The sequence below is a fragment of the Acinonyx jubatus genome, chromosome A3 (genome assembly GCF_027475565.1).
Source record: "Acinonyx jubatus isolate Ajub_Pintada_27869175 chromosome A3, VMU_Ajub_asm_v1.0, whole genome shotgun sequence".
In the NCBI taxonomy this organism is placed as follows: Eukaryota; Metazoa; Chordata; class Mammalia; order Carnivora; family Felidae; genus Acinonyx; species Acinonyx jubatus.
In genome coordinates, this window is record NC_069388.1 from 118,932,351 (window position 1) to 118,955,824 (window position 23,474).

The 23,474-nt window shown below is 38.7% G+C and overlaps 1 protein-coding gene across 16 annotated transcripts in view; it reads left to right on the plus strand.

Moving 5' to 3' along the window:
• The window catches only part of ITSN2 (intersectin 2), a 147,316-nt gene that overhangs the window by 67,992 nt on the left and 55,850 nt on the right, over positions 1-23,474 (plus strand). For 13 of the 16 annotated variants that reach the window (XR_008289646.1, XR_008289647.1, XR_008289648.1 and 10 more), the window contains 7 exons: positions 8,778-8,914; positions 11,857-11,999; positions 13,257-13,354; positions 18,507-18,682; positions 18,974-19,118; positions 20,923-21,128; positions 23,269-23,333. Coding sequence is in view for 13 of the 16 variants with exons in the window: in XM_053201172.1 (XP_053057147.1) it covers positions 8,778-8,914; positions 11,857-11,999; positions 13,257-13,354; positions 18,507-18,682; positions 18,974-19,118; positions 20,923-21,128; positions 23,269-23,333 (970 nt within the window). In the remaining 3 variants the exon portion in view is untranslated. The remainder of the gene's footprint in view (positions 1-8,777; positions 8,915-11,856; positions 12,000-13,256; positions 13,355-18,506; positions 18,683-18,973; positions 19,119-20,922; positions 21,129-23,268; positions 23,334-23,474) is intronic. The other 3 variants (XM_053201168.1, XM_027033306.2, XM_027033309.2) reach the window with 1 other exon arrangement.

Genomic DNA, 23,474 nt, shown 5'->3' on the forward strand with positions numbered 1-23,474 from the left:
CTGTTTGAAGTTGGAGGTCATGAATAAGAATTGAAAACAGCATACCTGGGGCACACGGGTGGCTCAGTCAGTTAAGCGTTGACTTTAGTTCAGGTCATGATCTCATAGTTCATGGGTTCAAGCCCCATGTTGGGCTCTGTGCCGATAGCATGGAGCCTGGACCCTGCTTCAGATTCTGTGTTTCCCTCTCTCTGCCCCTTCCCCGCTCGTGTGCTGACTCTCTCTCAAAAATAAACATCAAGGGGCGCCTGGGTGGCTCAGTCGGTTAAGCGTCCGACTTCGGCTCAGGTCGTGATCTCGTGGTCCGTGAGTTCGAGCCCTGTGTCGGGCTCTGTGCTGACCGCTCAGAGCCGGGAGCCTGTTTCAGATTCTGTGTCTCCCTCTCTCTGACCCTCCCCCGTTCATGCTCTGTCTTTCTCTCTCTCAAAAATAAATGTTAAAAAAAACATTTTTTTTAAATAAATAAACATCAAAAAATAATAATAAATTTAAAAAGAAAAGAAAACAACATACCTAACTGTATGCTTGGGATGAGCACAAGGAAAGCTAATGAAGTAGGTTCATAGGTTCATACAGGTTTGAGGGGTTTTGTTTGTTTTAGAATTTTTTTTAACATTTATTTATTATTGAGAGACAGAGACAGAGCATGAGGATGAGAGGGGCAAAGAGCGAGGGAGACGCAGACTCCAAAGCAGGCTCCAGGCTCTGAGCTGTCAGCACAGAGCCCAACGCAGGGCTCGAACCCATGAACTGCGAGATCATGACCTGAGCTGAAGTCAGAAGTAACCAACTGAGCCATCCAGGCGCCCCAGGTTTGAGGTTTTAATAGACGTGGCAATGAGGCAGGGGGACAGGGAGTTGCAGATCTTGACACACTAATTACAGTAAAGGTGAACTCCGAAATAGGGGCTGGACAAGTAGGAGTATGAGGAGAGGAAGGGGTGCTGATGAAAAAGGAGAGAATGATGGGGTCAAGAATGGAGGTCTTAGGTTGGAAAACTGTTGAAATGGGTGCACCAGGTATAAGAAAAGCTTGAAGGATAAGAACTTCTGTTTGAAGAATGAGATATTTAGTCAGTAGTTCTGTTTCTAATGATGACAAGATTCAAGGTATAATAATGCAAATGGCGGATTAAATGGAGTAAAAGGGAGAATTGAGGTTTTGATCGAGTCCGTGTGGATTTCAAACCCTTGGAGTAGTGAAGATTAATGAATGAGGATCAGACCAGATTATCAAGAGATGACAGTAAAGGGGAAGAAGAGGGGGTATTGCAAGATGGTGTGAGCCTCAGAAAAGCGTTAGTTTGTAAGAGTGAAGAGAATGGTCTGGAAATGGCAGTGAAGAGCAAGGAAAATAACTTTAGTTCTCCCTTCACCCTAATGTAAATGGAATATGTGGTGATAAACTGAGAGGGAAATCGAGGAAAAGCATGTCTTAAGGGATCAGCCAAAAGGGCAAAGAGCTAAGGGAGTTTCCGTTCAGAGATGTGTGGATATTTGGGGAACTTCCTGACCACAAACAGGAAGTTCCTGGGCAGTGCAAGCGTTCGAGGAGAGAAAGGGTGGGGAATTGGGTCAGATCAAGAGATAAACACCATTCTAGAGATGAGAATTTAGGTGGTAAAGGATGACAAGGAAGGCCAGGTGGGTTGACAGGTGAGATAGAATTGGTCTCTGGTGTCGGAGGAAGACAGGCAGTGATTTCTAATCTGTGGTCTTTGAGACAGTGTTTGGAGTGATCACTGCTTTAGCCTACTTGTGGTGAAATGGAAGCATAAAATTGTAAGTTTGTTTTCTGAAGATACTATGTTCTTCTGGACCCTGTAATGTTCATGTACAAGATCAGTGGTAATTTTTACTCTTTTGCTCAAGTCACACTAGGACACATAGCACAGCCAGTGGATTCAAAGGTGTGAGATATTTGACAGGCCCTTATTCCATTAAGGAAGTTCACACACTGTCCTGTCTTTAGTATTGAGTTGCAGTGAAAACAGTCGTGGCCGTGGAGTCTGAAGAAATGAGTCCTGGTCCTATCCATATCACTTGCTAGCTGTGTAACTGTCATTTAACCTCAAAATTTTGCTTTCTTCAGTTATAGCTGACAATATGTGCTCTGCCTTCTTTGCAGTCTTAGGACAATTAAATGAGATAGCATATATACAGAAGTGCTTTGTGAACTATTATGTGCTATATAAATCTTTTTATTGTTCTTATCAGGGTAGGGATTATCCTGAATCTCCACAGTACTTTTAGTGCATTGGAAGGTCACCACTGCTGACTTGGGATAATGATTGAGGAGATCCTATTCCTTGGAGAGAAAGTGTCAACACCAGAATTGTGGCTTATCGTAGACCTCTATTCTAAACCTTTCCGTTGGGACTTTTGTCATTCTGGCCTTGCTGACTAGTCCTCAGTTACTGTAGACAGTGCTTCTAAAATTGAATTTTACTGATGGCTCATCCGATTCAGGATGGAGGCAGGTGATCTCTCTTGTTGGTTAACAAGCTCTGAGAGAATCGGTACACTGGGTTGGTAAATGGTCATCACTTACGCTTGATGTTGCCTCTTATTCAGAATACTGCTTTTATGTTCTTGCATCACAGTCACCCCCTTTAGAACAGACATGAAATACTGTTTGTTTCAATTCCCTTTAAATCATTTAATCTTAGAAATGTTTCCTAGCTAATAAAAGATATTTTAGTAATTTATCTGACAGTGAGTTTAAGTGAAAGTAAATACAGAATCTGGTATGTGCAGGAGTTTGAATGGCATAGTGGAGGTAGTTCAAAACTAGGCAAGTCCCTTCATCTTCAGAGCCTCAGAAGTGGTCACCACCTGGGTGGCCCAGTTGGTTGAACGTCCAACTTCATGATCTCGCGGTTTGCGAGTTCAAGCCCCTCATTGCTCTCTCTGCTGTCAACACAGAGCCTGCTTTGGATCCTCTGTCCCCTTCTCTCTCTGCCCCTCCCCTGCTTACTCTCTCTCAAAAATAAAAATAAACATTTTTTTTTAATTTAAAAATCTTTTAAAAATGGATGATCATTATATCTATTTTATGAGAACACTATCGAGATCAAATGTAGGTGTTATGTGTGAAAGCACATTAAAGTGCTACACAGATGTTCAGGGGGCTTAGGGGATGTTAAGTTTGAGGAGCTAATTTGCATTCTATAATTTTTTTCTTTTTTTTTCTTTTTTAAGAAATTTTTTAATGTTTATTTTTGAGAGAAAGTGTGAGCAGGGGAGGGGCAGAGAGGGAGGGAGACAGAATGCGAAGCAGGCTTCAGGCTCTGAGCTGTCAGCACAGAGCCTGACGCCGGTCTCGAACCCACAAACCATGAGATCATGACCTGAGCTGAAGTTGGACATTTAACTGACTGAGCCACCCAGGCGCCCCTATGATTTTTTTTTTTTCATGACTAGTAACATTTTGTCCTGATTATGTGACGTTATTCAGCTGAGTTGTATTTTGTCAGTTGAATCTCTTTCATGTCTTGGCCTTTGGAAAGAACATCACATGCTTTCTTTAAGCAAAATCAGAATATAAGATTGCTTCCTGTCACTTAGGAGATATTCAGTATTGGTGGTTAAAGTTCAGTGAGTTACATCTTTCACTTCTATCAGGATGGTAGAAGAAAGAAGTACTCTGAGAAATGAAAACAATTGAAGTAGATGCTGGATTTAAACATTTTTGTGAGTGCTTTGTTGAGCCCTGTTGAGGTACACTTGGGTCCAAAACTAAGTAAACCAATCCTAACCAAGTGGTCAAATATAACATTACCAAAATGGTGCAAACCAACTTTTTGTCTCCTGATATGTTGCACTGAAAGAAACACAACATCATGTCTATACTGTTTTTGCCAAAAATATTTGATCTAGGTGTAAGGAAGTAATTAGACATGCCCAAATTGTCTCTAAAAATGTGAATCTCACAAAAGATGGAGGAAAGTTTCCAGATTTAAAGAGACCAAAGAGCCATGACCGAAGGGCACTTCATGAGCCATGACTGAAGGATCGTGACAGCGAAACGATCCCTTGATTGGATCATGGATCAGAAAACTATTATTGAGGACAGTATTTACACTAGTGGGGACATTTTTTAATATAAACTCTATTAAATGACATTTTATGGCTGTGTTAAATTTCTTTAGTTTGGTACTGGCATTGGCATTGTAGTTATGTAGACTAATGATGAGGTATCTGAAGGCATCAGTGTCTTCAACTTAATCAAATTTTCTGTAGGTTTGAAAGTTTTCAAAATAAAAAAGCAGAGAAAAATTTAGAATGGCAAAATGTCAAATGTTTGAAAAATGAAAAAGTAGATAATGTATGTCTTCAAGTTATAAGGGTACTAAGTAGATTAACCAGGGGTAGATATCAACACTGGGCAATGGAGAGGGAGGGGGATAGTGTAAATGAGCAGATTACTCATCTGGCATACCAGGTGTCAGTAGCCATTTTCTAATTCATAAATGAAGATCTATTAATATTAGCCAAGTTTTATGAAGGGCTTTCTCTGGGACTGACACCATTCTGTCTTATTTATATTAACTTATTAATCCTTACCTTAGCCCCGTGATGTAGGTAGATATTATTATTCTCCACATTTCACATAGAAGTAAATTAAGGCTCAGAAGTTGAGTCATACAGCTTGTAAGTGTAAGAGCAGAATTTCAACCCAAATAGTTAGCATTTGACCTTAAATGGTTATATTGGGAGGAAAAAAGATGAAAATTTCTAAGCTAAGCATTCAACTTGAGAAGCTAGAAAAAGGCTAGCATAATAAAGCAAAAAAAGTAGAAGGAAATTCATGAGAGAAAAGACAGACATTTAATACAAAGAATCAAGAAAGCCAGTGTTTGAGTCTTTTAAAGATTAATAAAATGAAACCTCTGGCAAGACCGATTTTAAAAGAAAGTGGAAGTAACGAAAATTATTCATTAGGAGTGAAAAGGAAATACAATTAAATATGCTGCAAACATAAAAAGAAAAGGATATTATGACAGATTTTTGCACATAAATATAAAAACATAGATGAAGTTACAACTTGCCAAAACTGACTCAAAATATAAAGTATCTCGGTAGCTCTATCATCATAAAATATTTTATTTTATTTAAAAAAATTTTTTTTAATGTTTTTATTTATTTTTGAGACAGAGAGAGACAGAGCATGAGCAGGGGAGGGGCAGAGAGAGAGGGAGACACAGAATCTGAAGCAGGCTCCAGGCTCTGAGCTGTCAGCACAGAGCCCAACGCGGGGCTCGAACTCACACACCGCGAGATCATGACCTGAGCCGAAGTCGGACGCTCAACCGACTGAGCTACCCAGGCGCCCCATCATAAAATATTTTAAATCTATAGTTTGAAATCGTCCCTAAAAGAGAATCCAGACCCAGAGTTTTTACTGAAGGAACAAGTAAATCTAGTCTTATACAACAGTTCTGAAATACAGAAAATGTGGGAATATTCCCAACTTATATGAAGTTATCATAAACATATCAAAACCTGATAAGAACAGTATGAGAAAGCATAACTATGGGCCAGTTTAACATAGAGATAAAAGTTCTAAACAATATTAAAAAGATGAATGCAGAATTTATAAAAAAAAGGATAATCCATAGTGACCACAAAATTGGATTTACTTTAGTCATGCAAAGATGGTTTGACATACAAAAATGTGTAGTTTGCCATATAAACAGATTAAACGGGGAAAAATGGTATATATCTCATTCGATGCAGAAAAGGCATTTGTAAAATTTAATATCCATTCATGATTAAAACATGAAAAACTTATTAGCAAATTAGGAATAGAACTTCCTTAACCTGAAAAAGAAGATCTGTCATTCTATTAAGACTGCAGTAGTTCTGTCCATAGTTACTTCATTAGTTTACTTGTTCTGAGTTAACTGATATATTTAACCAGGGCCTCCTGGAGGGGGTGACTTGATCCAGAGGAGTGAGTCTAGTGCTAGGAATTGCTAAGATCACTGCAGTCAAGCAGAGGAAGTTTCTGGCAAGACTTATGATGCTCTTCAAATGTTATTAGTATGTATAGTCTATTGTTTATGCATTCTCATGCATCCAATAAATACTAATTAAATATCCACACTATCCCAGGCCCTCTTGGGTGGGGATGCTTTGATGAAAGACTGTCCTGTTGTCAAGAAACTGACTCCAGTGGAGGGGGCAACCGTACAGTCAGAAGATGCTGACTTTGATAGAGGGAGGGGCACTGGATGCCTTGGGGATCAAGGGAAGCTCATGAACTCAGCCACTGGAGGAATGGAGCTCATAAAGAAAGACTTAGAGCGGTATCTTACAGGACAAATTGGAGGGCTAACCTTGCAACGATAAGATCAGACATTAATTTGGCTCCTTTTTACTTTCCTTTTAAACTTCCGATTCCCCTTCTTTAGGACCTCAGCCAATAATAATAGCTAAAATTATTTTGAACTTAACATGTGCCCTGCACAGTTTGTAAGCACTTTGTGTGTATTAACCCATTTAATCCTCACAAGAACATTGTGAGGCATGTATTATAATTACATTTTACAAATGGGGAAACGGCTGAGTGACTCTCCTAAGGTTCCTCAGCTCATCACTGACAGAGCCTGATTCAGACCTCTGCTCCCAGAGTCCTTATCACTAAAGCAAACTGCTTCTCCATAGACTGTAACCACCATTATTCTTCTGCTTTTCACTAGAATTTGGAGAAAGGTACAACCAAGGGAACTATAGAAGCCAAGATTTGTGGAAACTGCTCTGAATGCAGTATTTGTGTTGTTATTGGCTCAAGCTGCCCATCTTGATCTCAGACATTTTGGACATAGTCTTCAGACACCACATTGTACTCAAATCTATCACTTCAATCAAGTTAAAAGGGTTCACCTATAAAATATTTTATTTCTGGAAAGAAATTGAGTTTGGGTTTTTGGAATTTTTTTGTTTTGGAAGATTTTTTGGTTTGGAGTTTTGTTACTGTGTGTGTGTGTAGATACCCCCAAAACATTTTTTACCAAAACGTTCTACCAAACACAGTTAACCCTTGAGCAACATGGGTTGGGCACCAATGCCCAATATAGTTGAAAATCTGCATACAACTTTTTGACTTCCCCAGAACTTAACTACTAATAGCCTACTATTAACCAGACATCTTACCTGTAACAGAAACAGTGATTAACCCAGATTTTGTGTTATATGTATATTATGCTATATTCTTAAAATTAAGCTAGAGAAAAGAAAATGTTACTGAGAAAATCATAAAGAGAAAACACATTTACAGTATTATGCCATATTTATTTTAAAAAATCTGTGTATAGGTGGACATGCAATTCAAATCCGGTTGTTTGAGGGTCAGCTGAACTGTTTATTTAAGGTCTCACCTTTGCCATGAAACCTCTTTTGATTACTTTAAGTTTTTGGGGGGGGGGGTTGGTTTGTGCTTTTATTTCCTCTTCCATATTCCAGCCTTTTTGTACTCTCTTGTTCAGGATTCTGTAGATTCCATGTAAAAGAAAGTCAGTTCAAAATAGTTAAGCTAATGAGAGTAGTTACTGGCAGAGTACCAGGACTGCTGACTGAGTCCGTAGAAGCACTCCTGGGCAGGGGCAGTTCTAAGACACAGGAATGCACTTGGAGATTCACTTCCCCCAGTCCTCCCTCTCTGCCTCCAGTCTTTGCTTCTCTCTTTTCTGTGTTGATTTCATTTCTACCCCAATGGCTTCACTGTAGTGGGGCATCTCCAGGTTTAGCTTCAGTTTAATGAGCTTCAAGCAGGAAAGACTTCTTTCTCCCCTCTCAGTCTGTCCGAATCTCAGGAAAGGATTCTGGCCCAGCTTGGATCAGATGTCCTTTGGACCAGTCATTCTGGCCAGGGAGGTGGGTTGCTCTGATGGGTTAGGCCTAAATTAAATGACTGCACCCCAGTGGGAGTGAGAGGAGCACTGAATTTGACAGATTCATCACAACCATATCAAACAGGGTTGGAGCAGGTACTTGGGAAAGGGGCTTTTAGAAGAAGATATAAGGAAGAATGCTGAACAGATAACCACAGGTTTCCACTAAGGCACTGAGCTCTATCGCACATTTTGGCACTTTTTGCTGCTTGGAGATAAGTGAGCTCTTTGAAAGCAAAGACTGCAGCCTTGAGAGTTAGAGGGCCCTCGATTTGATCCCCTGCATATCTGTGCAGCACTGCATAGAACTAGATGCTCAATAAACAAGTGTTTATTTCAATTCCTGTTTGGAATACTTTTCGTTATTTTGGCTCTCTCTAGTCAAGGATGTCATGGCAGACATCCTTTCCATTTTTAGTTTTAACTGAATTACTCAATAATTGTTGATGGGTTAATTGTTAAAAAGTTATGGGTAACTTGGTTAAACTACATATGTAAAAAATATGATTGAACAAAATTCCTCTTCAAATAATAAGCAAATTTCTTCCCCACATTTTTAATGGATTGGCTTTTTATTGAAAATAAAGTACCAAATCAAAGAATTGGCTTATAAAATTGTCTTATCTGTATTCCTGAGAAGTGAATTAATACAAAAGTAGGTGATTTTAACATATGTTTGTCCTCAGTGGTTAGTTACAAGGCTTAAATATTTGTTTTCAAGTTTTTTTTTTAATCATCCAGAGATTTCTAAAACTTTTACTCTTTTTACTTTAGTTTAACTTGCTTTAGGATTTGTGTCTGTTAATGAAAGTACCACATTATTACGTAAGACAAAAATAGTTAAATCAACGGTATATTGACTTATTTTCATTTTCTCCTTAGGAACTGAGAGAAAGCTACAATACACAGCAGTTAGCCCTTGAACAACTTTATAAGATCAAACGTGACAAGTTGAAGGAAATTGAAAGAAAAAGGTCAGAGCTAATACAGAAGAAGAAACTAGAAGATGAGGCTGTAAGGTAATGTAACTGATAAATTTATTATACTGTATTACTATTAGATTTCTAACTTTATTGCTCATATCTTTAGTTTGACTATGAAAATTTAAGGGAAATAAAAGGATTATTCTAGGATGCTAATTAGATTGTCAGTTTTAGAAATTCAGGTCTTCTTTTGGGACTGAGTTTATAGTAATCAATTTTATGTTCCATTAGTGAAAAATAGGGGCTTTGGAGTCAGGCCTTCTTGATCTTCTTGGACTTCTTGATCTGCCACTTAATGATTTGGGTGACTTTGGTTGAGTCACTTTACCTTTCGAACCCCAGTTTCTCCATCTCAGAAATAGAAATATTGATGTATGCTTCATAGGTAACTGAGAATTAAATTAAAATAATCTAGCTAAAGAGCCAAGCATAAATGTCTGGCAGTCATCATTTCCATCTCTCCACTGTAAATCTATTACTGTTTCCTGAAAGATCACAAAAACCAAATACTTAATTTTACAGAGTGATAAGATGGAGCGTATAATGCTATGTTGACATATTTCTCTTTGTACCGCTGATATCTATCAATTGCCTCCATTTATAGCTAGGAAAAGTAGGACAGTTGTGGAATTTGACAGAACCATTTATTTAGAGACTTGGCACGATTTTTTTTTTTTCTGTCTGCAGAATCTTATTTCTAATATGTTCCTCAGTTACTTCCCCAAGTTCTCTAGTGTGAGAAATCAATATAAAAACAGATATTGATGAACCAACATTCCTTTGCCTCAGAGATAAGTAGATGAGTAATGCCCATGAAAGAGCTAATATTACTAGGGAGGCAAGAAGGACACATTACCATATGGCAGGTCTCTCTTTTTAATGGCTTCAGAATAGCTACTCCCAGCACATTTTTAATGAGTGGCTGCTATTGGCTGTGATGAAGGAGACTCTGGTTTTACTCCTGGCTCCTCGATTCCTCATAATTCCAATAGGAAATGGAAACAGCCAAACAGATCATTATGGTACTCTTAACTCCAAGGCCCCTACTTTTGTGGCCCCCAACAAGAGACACTAGAATAATATAGAAGCAGAGACAGTGAGGTTCAAATTCAGAATGCTTTTATTTGCCACTTAACTGTGCCACTGATCCTTATGCAGTAACTACACAGCTAGTCACAGTGTCAGAATTTTCCACTGACCCATTGCCAGTATCTTGATATCTCTTCATTACCGTTCACAATTTTTTTCAGGCCAACAAACCATAGTAGTAACGTACATTTTCATGTCACTCATCCTCCTCACACCTTCTGCAGTGGAAGAGGGAAGAAATCAGAGGAGAATCACATGGAGAATCAGTCCAGAGCTGAGTCTTAACAACTACAACTTGGTTTCTTGGCCATTTGCCCAGGAAGGTTCCCTCCTTGTCCCACACTGTTGGTTATAGTCAGGTTTTCACATTGTAGATGTGGCCTCTGCCCTTTGTCCAGCTTCTGTGCCATCTTCTGGCTCTGGACCAGTTTGTCATCCACTAACACATATATAAAAAAGTTTAGCAGAATTTTAATTTTATATTCTCTTAACTCTAGTCTGCTTTATCCCAGGAAACATGTGGTAAATACTCTGATAGTGGTGTTTATAATGCTCTGGGAATTCAAATAAAGGCTAGATTCATCTTAGGTGTGAAACAGCGTCAGAGAAGGTTACAGAGGAACTAACTGGGAAAAGGAACAGTAGTTGAAATTAAGAAAGGACCCCAGGGTGTTTGTCCACATCCCCTACTAATACATCTTTGCTATATAATAATATATAATTTCATAAGGTTGCATATAAATACATAAGAAATGTGTATTCTACAGTTTGCCAGGAACAAGATCTGATTTTTTTTTTGATGTTTCTATTCTTTTTTTTTTCAATATATGAAGTTTATTGTCAAATTGGTTTCCATACAACACCCAGTGCTCATCCCAAAAGGTGCCCTCCTCAATACCCATCACCCACCCTCCCCTCCCTCCCACCCCCCATCAACCCTCAGTTTGTTCTCAGTTTTTAAGAGTCTCTTATGTTTTGTCTCTCTTCCACTCTAACCTCTTTTTTTTTTTTTTCCTTCCCCTCCCCATTGGGTTTCTGTTAAGTTTCTCAGGATCCACATAAGAGTGAAACCATATGGTATCTGTCTTTCTCTGTATGGCTTATTTCACTTAGCATCACACTCTCCAGTTCCATCCATGTTGCTACAAAGGGCCATGTTTCATTCTTTCTCGTTGCCACATAGTACTCCATTGTGTATATAAACCACAATTTTTTTATCCATTCATCAGTTGATGGACATTTAGGTTCTTTCCATAATTTGGCTATTGTTGAGAGTGCTGTTATAAACATTGGGGTACAAGTGCCCCTGTGCATCAGTACTCCTGTATCCCTTGGGTAAATTCCTAGCAGTGCTATTGCTGGGTCATAGGGTAGGTCTATTTTTAATTTTTTGAGGAACCTCCACACTGCTTTCCAGAGTGGCTGCACCAGTTTGCATTCCCACCAACAGTGCAAGAGGGTTCCCGTTTCTCCACATCCTCTCCGGCATCTATAGTCTCCTGATTTGTTCATTTTGGCCACTCTGACTGGCGTGAGGTGATATCTGAGTGTGGTTTTGATTTGTATTTCCCTGATGAGGAGCAACGTTGAGCACAAGATCTGATATTTTTGCATAACAAATTTTAGGACATGATACAAATTCTTTTTTTATTATTATTTTTTAATGTTTATTTTTGAGAGAGAGAGAGAGAGAGAAAACACGATCAGGGGACGGGGAGAAAGAGAGGAAGACACAGAATCAGTAGCAGGCTCCAGGCTCTGAGCTGTCAGCACAGAGCCCAATGCGGGGCTCGAACTCACTAACCGCAAGATCATGACCTGAGCCGAAGTTGGACCCTTAACCAACTGAGCCACCCAGGCGCACCAAATTCTCTTTCTTTTATGTAAAGGAAAGCAAAGCAAGGAAAAGAAAACTTATGGAGAGAAAACCTTAGAAAAGAGGAAGAAGAAAAACAAAAGCGACTCCAGGAAGAAAAAACACAAGAAAAAATTCAAGAAGAGGAACGGAAGGCTGAGGAGAAACCATGTAAGGGTAAGGATAAAAATGATAGATTTGATTTTTCTGAGACAGAGCAACGAAAGCAACAAGAAAAAAAGATTCTGATGAGAGGGAAAAAATATATATAAGTAGATGTTAACCTTTGAGTCTGAAAAAACCTTTTTCTAAATTAAACTTGGAGGAGTGTGTAGGCTTATTAAAACAGACTGAGGGTAGAAGTCTTAAAACAACATGTAGAAAAGAAAATTGTAATCACTGACTAGCTATGAACAGACTCTGACATTTTCATAATTGAAGTAAACAGCTGTAAAGAGTTTCTTCAATTGGTGTTAACTATAAACTGTTTGTTTTAATGTTTAGTTTTGAGAGAGAGAGGGAGAGAGAGAGTGTGAGCAGGGAAGGGGCAGAGAGAGGGAGACACAGAATCTGAAACAGGCTCCAGGCTCTGAGCTGTCAGCCACAGAGCCTGATGTGGGGCTTGAACTCACAGACTGTGAGATCATGACCTGAGCCAAAGTCAGACACTTAACCAACTGAGCCATTCAGGTGCCCCTAAACTGTTTATTTTAATGAAACACCAATAAAATTTAAGTCTTTGCACACTGAAATTTCCTCAAAAGATATACTTTGTTTTTGATGCACCTCAGAGTCCATTCCTAAAATACTTTAAATATTATTGATACATATCTCTTTTGGACAGACAAATATTTCAATCCTTATTATTGGCACATGTGTTGAAATTTCTATAAGCTAAAGCATTCATTCTGCAAATGAATAAAGTAAAATATTTTTATTCTTATCAAAGCTAGTGTATTTGTGAGCTCTTCTGTTTTTCTTTTAGAACCATACTGGTGCATTTAGAGCTCTTTCTTCACTGAACCCTGTTTGCTGCCAATCTCCTCATTTGTGACCTCTCTTTTTGTCTCTTCCTGTTGTATTCTGACTGCCACAGATCAAACCTTGCTGCTTAGCCGCCTGCACTTTGCACAGCCTCGCCTGCCACCACTCATACATCTTCCCATACATCCTCACTCATGGCCCCCCACAAGTCATGTCTTTGTATCATTGCCTCCTACTTTCCTAAAGATAAACGTCCTTGTTTGCTTTTATATTGATTCTGTGGCCATACAACATATTTAAATTGTAACAAGCCTTTGTCAAATGGATTTTCATTTTGCTGTTTGATGTTCAGTTCTTTTTCTTTTTGACTTTACAGGCTCTTTATATTGAGTCATCGCAAAGATGCGTATACGTGAAAGTAGCAGATAATGACAATTATCTTCTCTTTAGGTGAGCCAGCTACTGCTTTGGTGAATTATAGAGCATTGTACCGCTTTGAAGCCAGGAGCCATGATGAGATGAGTTTTAATTCCGGGGATATAATACAGGTAGGAAACAGTCTTTTTTGCTCATGAAGAAGCTTAATACAATGTAATATATTACTCTATAATTTTATATAGTGATATACCATTTAAAATGTATACCTTAAGCTTTATCTGATTTGTCCCTAATGAGATGCTGCAGACTTGCATATTATTTATCACTGCTGTGTTCTAGGTAAGGAAGCTTAGACTTACACAAAATGTTAACAGTCAGTAGGACAGTGCCAGAGTGGGTCACAAGTACACATCTTTAATTTCCAAATCCAGTGGTCTTTATGCTGTGCCATACTGCTTCACAGCATAAATAGTGATGCTGAGGGTTGCCTGGGTGGTTCAGTCGGTTAGGCGTCTGACTTTGGCTCAGGCCATGATCTCACAGCTCTTGAGTTCAAACTCTGTGTCAGGCTCTGTGCTGACAGCTCAGCCTGCTTTGGATTCTCTCTCTCTCTCTCTCTCTCAAAAATAAATAAACATTTTTTAAAAAGTGATGCTGATTGTGTTGTTTTAATAAATTGCCAATGAAATTTGGGGGCGCTAATTATTTTCTGACAACCATTAAAAGAATTGAAGGAAGTAGACTCTATAGCCCTAACTAGATGTAATCCCTTGTTCCTTGAAACTAAAGGCCTTTATTATATAGTCACAAACCATGTAAAATGGATGAATAAGAGAAGATGGAGGGAATAGCATTTGATACAGCTTTTGTGATATAATGGAAAGAATACAGGCTTTAGAAGCATAGTAACTTGGATTTTAGTCTCTGTGTCACTTTTCTTCTTAGTAAATTAAAGTAATATTACCTAGAATACCTAGCCAGTGTGTGTTTTCTTTTTAGCCTGCATAGTCACCAGTTTGGTGTCTTTTATCAGTTACACTGCAACTGTTTAATGGTACTTGGCATAGGTTTTACCAGAAACCTCTGTTCAAACACTCAGGTTAATCCCCAGCTATACATTCCTTCTGTTACCGTTGCCACCACTGACAATCCACAGTCTTCTGGCCCTCCTGTTCCTCCTCCACCTGTTGGTGATGATGAAGTTGTGTCTAAGAATGAAGAGATGCAGCCTATCTCTGGACATGTTTGGTCAAGAACCTATTTATATTTTTGGTTCTGTCTTTTACCATCAACAAATATTTGTCGAGGGCTATGCTAGAGATATAGTAAACAAGACACACAGTCTCTGCACTTAATGAGCTGGTAGTCTGATGAGAAGGACATTCTAAAGCAGAGGATGGAAGGTGGTAGAAAGCTACTAGCTTTACAGCAGACCTCCCCCGTGGTCATCAAGCCAATCTGATGGCGATGACAACAGGAACATTGAGTCAGCTGGAGTTTCTTGAGGGTGTTCTCTGCCAAATCGCTGATATAACCAATGAGTCATGAGTTACTACCAGATACCTGATTTCGACAACTTGGTTGATGACCATGTCATTCACTGAGAGAGGAAGATCAAAAGGAGGGAATTTAGGTGAGAATTATAATAAGTTCAAGTTTGGATGAGTTTCAGATTTCTGGATAGCAGTTGAATATCCAGAGATGTCTAGAGAGATCTCAGGCAGAGATCAGAGGCCAATTTGAGTGTCATCATTGTGTTGTGATGGTAATTGCCTTGAGCGTAGCGGATGAATGAAGATCCTTAAGAGACACTAACACTAAAGGGATTATTAGAAGAAGAGGAGCCTTAAAAAGAAACGACTAGAGTCATTAGGAAAAAGCCAGGAGAGTTTAGTGTCCATGAACTTTGAGAAGAGTGGTCTGCATGTGAATAAGATAGGACTTAGAAAACAGCCATTAGATTAGCAGTATCAGAGCTATTGTTAACCTTGAGGAAAACAGTTGAGTGGAATGGTGGCGAACAAGCCAGATTTCAGTGACCTGAAATTGGAAGGGAGGAAGAGGAGACAGTGAATATATAAAATTCTTTGAAGGAGCTTAGCTTTTGAAAGTGGGAAGGGAGAGAAAATGATTAATGAGGAGAGTGGGTTGAAGGAAGTTCTGTGTTTCATTTTTTGGTTTTTTTATCTTGGCTTGAGCGAATTTGCTGGTTTATTTGCAAGTTTAAATAATGATAGGATCTGCAGAGAGGGAAAAGGTTAATGATAGTGGATTTAGTAAAGTGCACAACTGTTAGTGTACAGCTCAGATAATTTGTACACATGTATATATCTGTGAAACTACCACTCAGATCAACATACAGAACACTCAGGAAGGCACTTCATGGCTCCCTGGCAGACCTCTCTGTTCTGACCAGTGGGTACAGGTGAAGATGATTCTCAGTAAGGCTGGAGGGCTCAGGACCTAGAGCATCAGAGGAGAGAGTAGTGGGAGGATTAGACAGCTCTTCCGTTTTGGTTAGAGGGCTGAAGGAAAGGATGCATGGGACTAGAAATACATTTTGCTGAATTCGAAGGTGAGCTCAGATCTGATGGTTTCCCTATTCTTGGTCAGATAGGAGGCAAGACCTAGTCAACATAATGGATAAGGGTGGCAGAAGAGATTTGATTGAAGGTGAAAAAAGATTAGAAATTCCACTGAGTCCTGGCAACATTTTCCGTGACAACCTGTTTTTCTAGCATTCTTATATGTTAATGCTATTTTTGAGGTAATAGTTTCCATAAACCTCTGAGAACTTACGTAAATTTTTTTAGTTTCACTTTCTATGTAAATTGACAACTAAAAATTGGGGCCATAAATTATAGATACAAAATTTATTAAAATTAACCTGTTACAAAAGCAAACTTGGTCTAATTTTAAAGATTAAATGAATGGGGCTTGTCTTCTTGAAAAGCTAGAAAGTTTAAGGAAAAAGTATTGAAGAAAGTAGGCTTTTAAAAGTTTGTAGGGAAGGAAGGAAGTTAGTGTTTGAATGCCAGTATTCATACCTGTCAGTGATCCTTGCCTTGAGACCAGCATTTAAATTAGGTATATTGCTGAGCATTCTGCTTTAGGTTGAGTAATTCCTTGAGGTCTATTGTGTTCTTCATTTTTAGTGCTGTGGCTTAGCTGTTTTAAATTTAGCCTTAAACTAGATTTGCAAGATAATATTTTATCAGTGGTTCCTTTTGTTGTATTTTAGAACACCATGTTTTAATTATTACATAGCAATGATAGAACTAATGAATGAGTTTAGCAAGGTTGCAGGATATAAGATCAATATACAAAGACAGATGTTCATAGTTTTATCATAGCCAAAAACTGGAAACAACTCAAATGTCCATCAGTAGGTAAACATACAAGCAAATTGTGGTACATCTATACAATGTAGTATTACTCAGCAATAAAAGGGAGAAGAGATGAAACTACAAATCACCTGTATGTGTTACCAGTTGAAAAATAGTATTTAGAGAAAGTTTTCTAGTTCTCTTAGCTCAAGAAGACTCTGTAATAGGAACTAAACAAAACTAAACAAAAATTAATGATTAACTATAGGAAAATAACAAGTTTGCAAGAAAGGAAATGTAATTATCAGAACATTACATGATTTAGATGTGAAATATCTGCTTACCCAGTCATAGTAATATAAACATTAAATATAATTAAACCAAAAAATTTGAGATAGCAGTGTTGATAGAAAAATAAGATGCAGTAAAAGTTAAATGTTGATTTTCCATAATCAAAATCCAATAGATGATGTTTAAAATTGAAACATTCAGGAAATAATAGTATAAATACATTATTTAGAAATATAGAAGATAGGGGTGCTTGGGTATTAAACATCTGGCTTGATCTCAGCTCAGGTCTTGATCTCAGGATCATGAGTTCAAGCCCTGCATTGGGCTCCACACTGAGTGTGAAGCCTACTTGAAAGGAAGGAAGGAAGGAAGGAAGGAAGGGGGGGAGGGAGGTTAGGAAGGAAGGAAGGAAGAAGAAATACAGAGGATGATATAGAAAAACAACTACGAATGGCAAGTTGTTATCAGGAGTGGAAACCAGGGCATGAGTGATGGGATCTTCCATCATAAGCCATATAGAATGCTGTTTGTTTCTGTTAACTATTTTTGTGTATTTAACTTGGATGAAATTAAATTTTTTTGAGAGAAAGAGAGTGCACAACAGGCACAGGTTGGGAAGGGCAGAGGCAGAGGGAGAGAGTGGATCCCAAGCAGACTCCCTCCCCAGCACAGAGCCAGATGCAGGGCTCAGTCTCACTAACTGTGAGATCATGATCTGAGCCAAAATCAAGAGCCAAAGGTGCCTTTTTAAAATTTCATTTTTTGGGGGCTTCTGGATGGCTTAGTCGATTGAGCATCTGACTCTTGATTTCAGCTCAGATCATGATCTCACAGTTTATGAGATTGACCCCCATGTCAGGCTCTGCACTGACAGCACGGAGCCTGCTTGGGATTCTCTCTCTCCCTCTGTCTCTGCTCCTCCCCTGCTCATGCACTCCCTCCATCTCTCTCTCTCTCTCTCTCTCTCTCTCTCTCTCTCTCTCTCTCTCTCTCTTGCTCTCTCAAAACAAGTGAACATTTTTTTCTAAAAGGCACCTTCGTCTGTCATTAGAGATAGTGACCTATTAATATGTAGAAAATGCCTCGGCTCAGGGTGCCTGGGTGGCTTTAGTTGTTAAACGTCTGACTTCAGCTCAGGTCATGATCTCACAGTTCATGAGTTCAAGTCCCACATCAGGTGAGCTCAGGCCCCACTTCGGGTGAAGAGGAGCCCTGCTTTGGGTAAAAACATGAGCCCTGGGTGAGCCCCACTTCTCTCTCTCTCTCTCTACCCCCCACCTTGTGGGATTCTCTCTTTCTCTCTGCCCCCCCTTGCTCACTTGCACCCTCTCTCTAGAAAAGAAAAGGGGCACCTGGGTGGCTCAGTCAAGCGTCCAACTTCAGCTCAGGTCATGATTTCACGGTTCATGAGTTCAAGTCCTGCATCGGGCTCTGTGTTGACAGCGTGGAGCCTGGAGCTTGCTTCAGATTCTGTGTCTCCCTCTCGTTCTCTGCCCCTCCCCTGCTCATACTCTGTCTCTCTGTTTAAATAAACATTAAAAAAAAATTTTTTTTTAAGAAATAAAAAAGAAAAGAAAATGCCTCAGCTCTTTAGTTACATGAGCTTAATTCTGAAAATGAGGCTATTGTACAATAGTCTGCGTCTCTTTCCTTTGTAAATGTGTGACATTCTAACCATTGTTAACCCTTCTTTTTGTTTCCATAGGTTGATGAAAAAACCGTAGGAGAACCTGGTTGGCTTTATGGTAGTTTTCAAGGAAATTTTGGCTGGTTTCCTTGCAACTACGTAGAAAAAATGCCATCAGGTGAAAAATCTGTGTCTCCTAAGAAGGCCTTACTTCCCCCTACAGTATCAGTATCTGCTACCTCAACTTCTTCTGAGTAAGTTTTTAGCTAACAGTGCAGTGTATTTAGCCCTGCAAATGTATTTGTGTCAACCTGCTACTTAATCATATTATAATCTGTGCTGGACTCTTCAAGAGTACCTTCTGTTCCAGATTTCATACTGAAATTTAATAAACAAAAATGTAGGTCAGTACTTGGTTCGTGAATTCTTTTTTCCAAAATTGTGTTTAAACACAATGTGAATTATGTATAAGTTGATAAATTTGTAGTGCTTCGTTAGATTTTAAATGTTGAAGTGTATTTACATCAAAGTGTTGTATTTTACAGATCACTTTCTTCAAATCAACCAGCATCAGTGACTGATTATCAAAATGTATCTTTTACAAACCTAACTGTTAATACATCATGGCAGAAAAAATCAGCTTTTACTCGTACTGTTTCCCCTGGATCTATATCACCGATTCATGGACAGGTGTGTATCTTTAATTTTTCTCTGCTTTATTCTTTGACATTGCTCATGTTCACATAAAATAGAAAATTTTTGTACAAAGACATCACTTACTTACTCATTTAACCAGAGTTTGTAGTATTTGGTTTCTGTTCTTGTCATTGACATGTGATATGATGTAAAGAAATAATTATTATTATTATTACTTAGAAGTTTCTCAACAATTCATTTTCATAGCACCCAGTTGCTAGCAGCTAGGGTTTCTAAGCTCAAAATGTCATCTTTATAAATCTGGCTATATTATTCTTAATTCGTAGTTATTGTGAGAAGATATGTGGGCTTGGAGGTTTTTGGGGTTTTGTTGGTAAGAAATTTGTGTGAGAACTATGTTACATATACTTAGCCTCTGCTTTACATGTAACCATTGCAGGCATTGTTACATTAATATTATTGAAAAGAAATCACAGACTTTGTCAAAACAGAGCCCTACAAATTTCACCTTCACTCAAAAAAATGTTTACTTCATGACCATAGATAGGTTCCAGGTGTTTCTTTATATGCTAGAAATTTAATGGAAAAAAATCTCTGCCATTAAGGAGTCATAATCTAATGAAACAGACACATATATAAATAATTGTAAAGTATGTGAAGGGTTGTAATAAAGATATTCTACAAAATCTTGAGGACTGTATAGCCGAGAGAGATCTCATTCACTCTTTGGGAATTGGAGCAGGGTTCACAAAGGACCAAGTTATTTGAGCAGGACCTTTGAGGATAAGCAAGATTTTAGCAAACAGAGAAGGAAAGTTATTCCTGTGAAAAAATAATTTGGGGAAAGTCAGTGAGGCATGTTAACACAGAGTTTCCAGGACAAGAATTATTTATAGTGTGGCTAGAGTACAGGAATCTTGGAGAAAGGGTCAAGCAGGAAAGCTAGAGGGTGACGTTTATGTGTGAAGTGTTTAATACCATGCCTAGCTGCTTGGCAGTGGGCAGCCCCTGAAGGTTTCCAAGAGGTGTGTATATTTTTGAAACCTAACTCCCAGCAGTAGTACAGGGGTCGATTGGTGTAAGGAAGCAAAGGAAGGAAAACAAGCAAGGAAGGATGCCACAGTAGCTAATTACAAGAGATGATGACGTAAACTGGTACCACAGTAAAGAAAATGTATAGAAGAGGAGGTGGATTTAAGATTACTAGGACTTGACATAAAATTGGCAATCCATTGAAATGTCGAGAGTAAGGAAGAAGTTGGGAGTTAAAGAAGGTTCCTCAGGGTCTTGAGCTTGAGTAACTGGAAGGATGGTGATAGCATTGTCTTGGGTGAGCATTGCAAGAGGAGTGGGTTCTGTGGGCTCTAAAAATGATGTCTCACCGTGCACCTTTAAGGTATCTGGTTTAGAGACAACCTGGTGGGAAGGCCCAATGAGTAGTCTGACTTACAAGTCTGGAGCTCAGGAGATAAAGTTAAAATTAAGATATAGATTAGAGAAGGCATAGACATAAATAAGATAATTTAGGAAAATCGTGTGAAACAGGAAGGGAAAGGGACTGGACAAAGAGGACCCATCAGTCACCAGAGGGTGAGCTTCTGGAAAGACAAGGGTGTTAATGATATTAGCACTGTTCAGAGATCAGGGAAAAACTTTCAACAGAAGGCTACTCAAATGGTTGTCTGTCATATATAATTGTAAATCATTTAGTAGATAAAAGTTATCTTAAGGCACCACCATACCAAACTGGTCTTTGTTTGAACTGTGAACAACCTATATAGTAGGAAACAAAAATTGTGGTTACTTTTTTAAAAATTTTGTGTTTTTATGTTCACAGGGACAGGTTGTAGAAAACCTAAAGGCGCAGGCCCTGTGTTCTTGGACTGCAAAGAAGGATAACCACTTGAACTTTTCAAAACATGATATTATCACTGTCTTGGAACAGCAAGAAAATTGGTGGTTTGGAGAGGTGCATGGAGGAAGAGGGTGGTTTCCAAAATCTTATGTCAAAATACTCCCTGGGAGTGAAGTCAAGCGGGAAGAGTAAGCATTTTGTGTTTACGTGAGATGTGGATGTTGGTGTTTTCACTAATGAGTCGGCTGAAGAACAACTGGCTATACCATAAAATAAAACATTTATGCTTGAGTTTGAATATCGAGAGGGGGATTTCTAGAGTGAAAAAAAGTGTACTTCACATATTTGTACCAGTTTTAGAATATCTTTTATCCTAGTTATTTCAGATGCCTAAAGTTTTCAGAGTGCTCGAAATTTTAGATCTGTTGCTTTCTTTGTGGAAGCTCAAGAGTTACTTTTCATTTCCTTTGGAGCACTTCTCCCTTGTTATTTACCGTGCATTGTCAGTATTTAAATAAACCTTTGCTGACGGCCTCCCCATTGCCAAAGTGTAGGGCATTCCATTCCCGGGCCTCCAGAATTCCTTGAAGATCATACCTCTCTTACTGCACATAACAGACTGGGTTGCAATTATTTATTTTCTTACCCATCTCTCCTATTCGATCATAGCTCTGGGAGGGCAGGATCCGTGTCTTTGTTTTTCAGTTTTTTTTCCTGCCTAGTGTAATCTCAATGCATAGTAGCTTCTCAGTCATATTAGCTCAGTGAATAAGGAGAGGATTCATTGATTGAACAATCAGATGAATCAATTTTCAAGTGAAGAACAAGTAAAAACTAAATAAGGTCTCTGGCCTTAACTTCAGTCTGTAGAGGAGTGAGATCTCCAGGCATGTTTAAGAGGTTTAAGAAATAAGTACAAAAGTAGTGATGGGCAGCTGTCTCCTTGTGTTTTATACTGAAGTTGATCCAAATAAAAAAGTGATCTGATTGAATGAAAAGAGACAGGTCTTTGGAAATCAAGAGGCTTGTGTTCTGATTGTTCTTTTTGTCAGCCTGTGTGGAATAACCTATTTGCCTTCGGTTTTCCAATTGATGGGATAAAAAGAGTAAATTAATCTTTAAAAACATTTTCAAGGCTGAGATTCTCTGTATGAATTTTTAGTTCCAGTGTAGAAATTTGCTCTTCAGACTGACACAGAATTTTAGATTTAGAAGTGTGTAAATGATAACAATTCAGAGCTGACGTGTGGCACTGTGGTGGGCCCTTTACAGGAATTATCTTAAACGCCATAACATTTTACAGAGAAGAAAACTTCAGCGTAAAGGCAGTAAGTTTAAATGCTGTTCCCCCCAACTTCTCATTCATTACTGATCTTTTCTAACAGATAAGACCTGTAATTTGAAAACCTGCAGTAATGGAGAGATCATGCCCTAAACAAGGCGGTGGTGCGTTCAGTTGTGGCCATGAGTTGTAGCGAGGTTCCATTCTGAGTGCTGACTTATTGCTATATAGTTTCCTCAAGGATCCTGGGAAGCCCTGGTGCATCCTACAGATGTCTAGCTTTTTTTAAAAAAAATTTTTTTAACGTTTATTTATTATTGAGAGAGAGAGTGTGTGAGCAGGGGAGGGGCAGAGAGAGAGAGAGGGAGACACAGAATCTGAAGCAGGCTCCAGGCTCTGAGCTGTCAGCACAGAGCCTGATGCGGGGCTCAAACTTACAAACTGCAAGATCACAACCCGAGCCAAAGTCGGACACTTAACTGACTGAGCCACCCAGGCACCCCCAGATGTCTAGCTCTTAAACATGACAGGCTTCCAGAATTTTTCCATTTCCTGGGTTAAATTGGAAATTAAAGTTTTACCTGCTCTGAAATATAAAAAATAAAGTTGTTATTTTTATATATTTAAGTGTAGTGTACTCCAAACAGATACTAAAATTTACATACTGTCCTTGTTCTCCCTGTATGAAGCCAAGCCTGCCATGTGCTTTTCCAAATAACTGTCCATTTACCAAAGCCTTGGTGACTTTTACATTCCTTTAGAAAGGCAAAATGTCTCACACTTAAAAAACTATTTAAAAATCATGTTGAAATTACTTGACTGTAGTAAAAAATTTAGAAGTCTGTAACTAGGCATTCTTAGCCCCCTACAGTTTTTTGTATGAGAATATTTCTAGCCTGTTTACTGAGACAATATTTAAATTCCTTTTAGAAAGTCCTAAAAGAATGTACCGCAAACACCTTCTGTCACGTTTCTTGGTTTTGCTTGTTGATGGCTTTTTGTTTCATTGTTGTTTTTTCTTATCTGTTTCTGTATTTATCTGGCAGACCAGAAGCTTTGTATGCAGCTGTAAACAAGAAACCTACCTCTGCAGCCTACACAGGTGGAGAGGGTGAGTTTTCGGCAATTTGCAAATTATATGGGCGTCAGATTAGCTATTGACTATCTGACTTCCCTCAGTGGTTATCCTCCCTGTTTCTGTGTCTTCAGTGTTAAAGTGAGTTTAGGAAAACCTGTCCTTTGTTTATTTCAC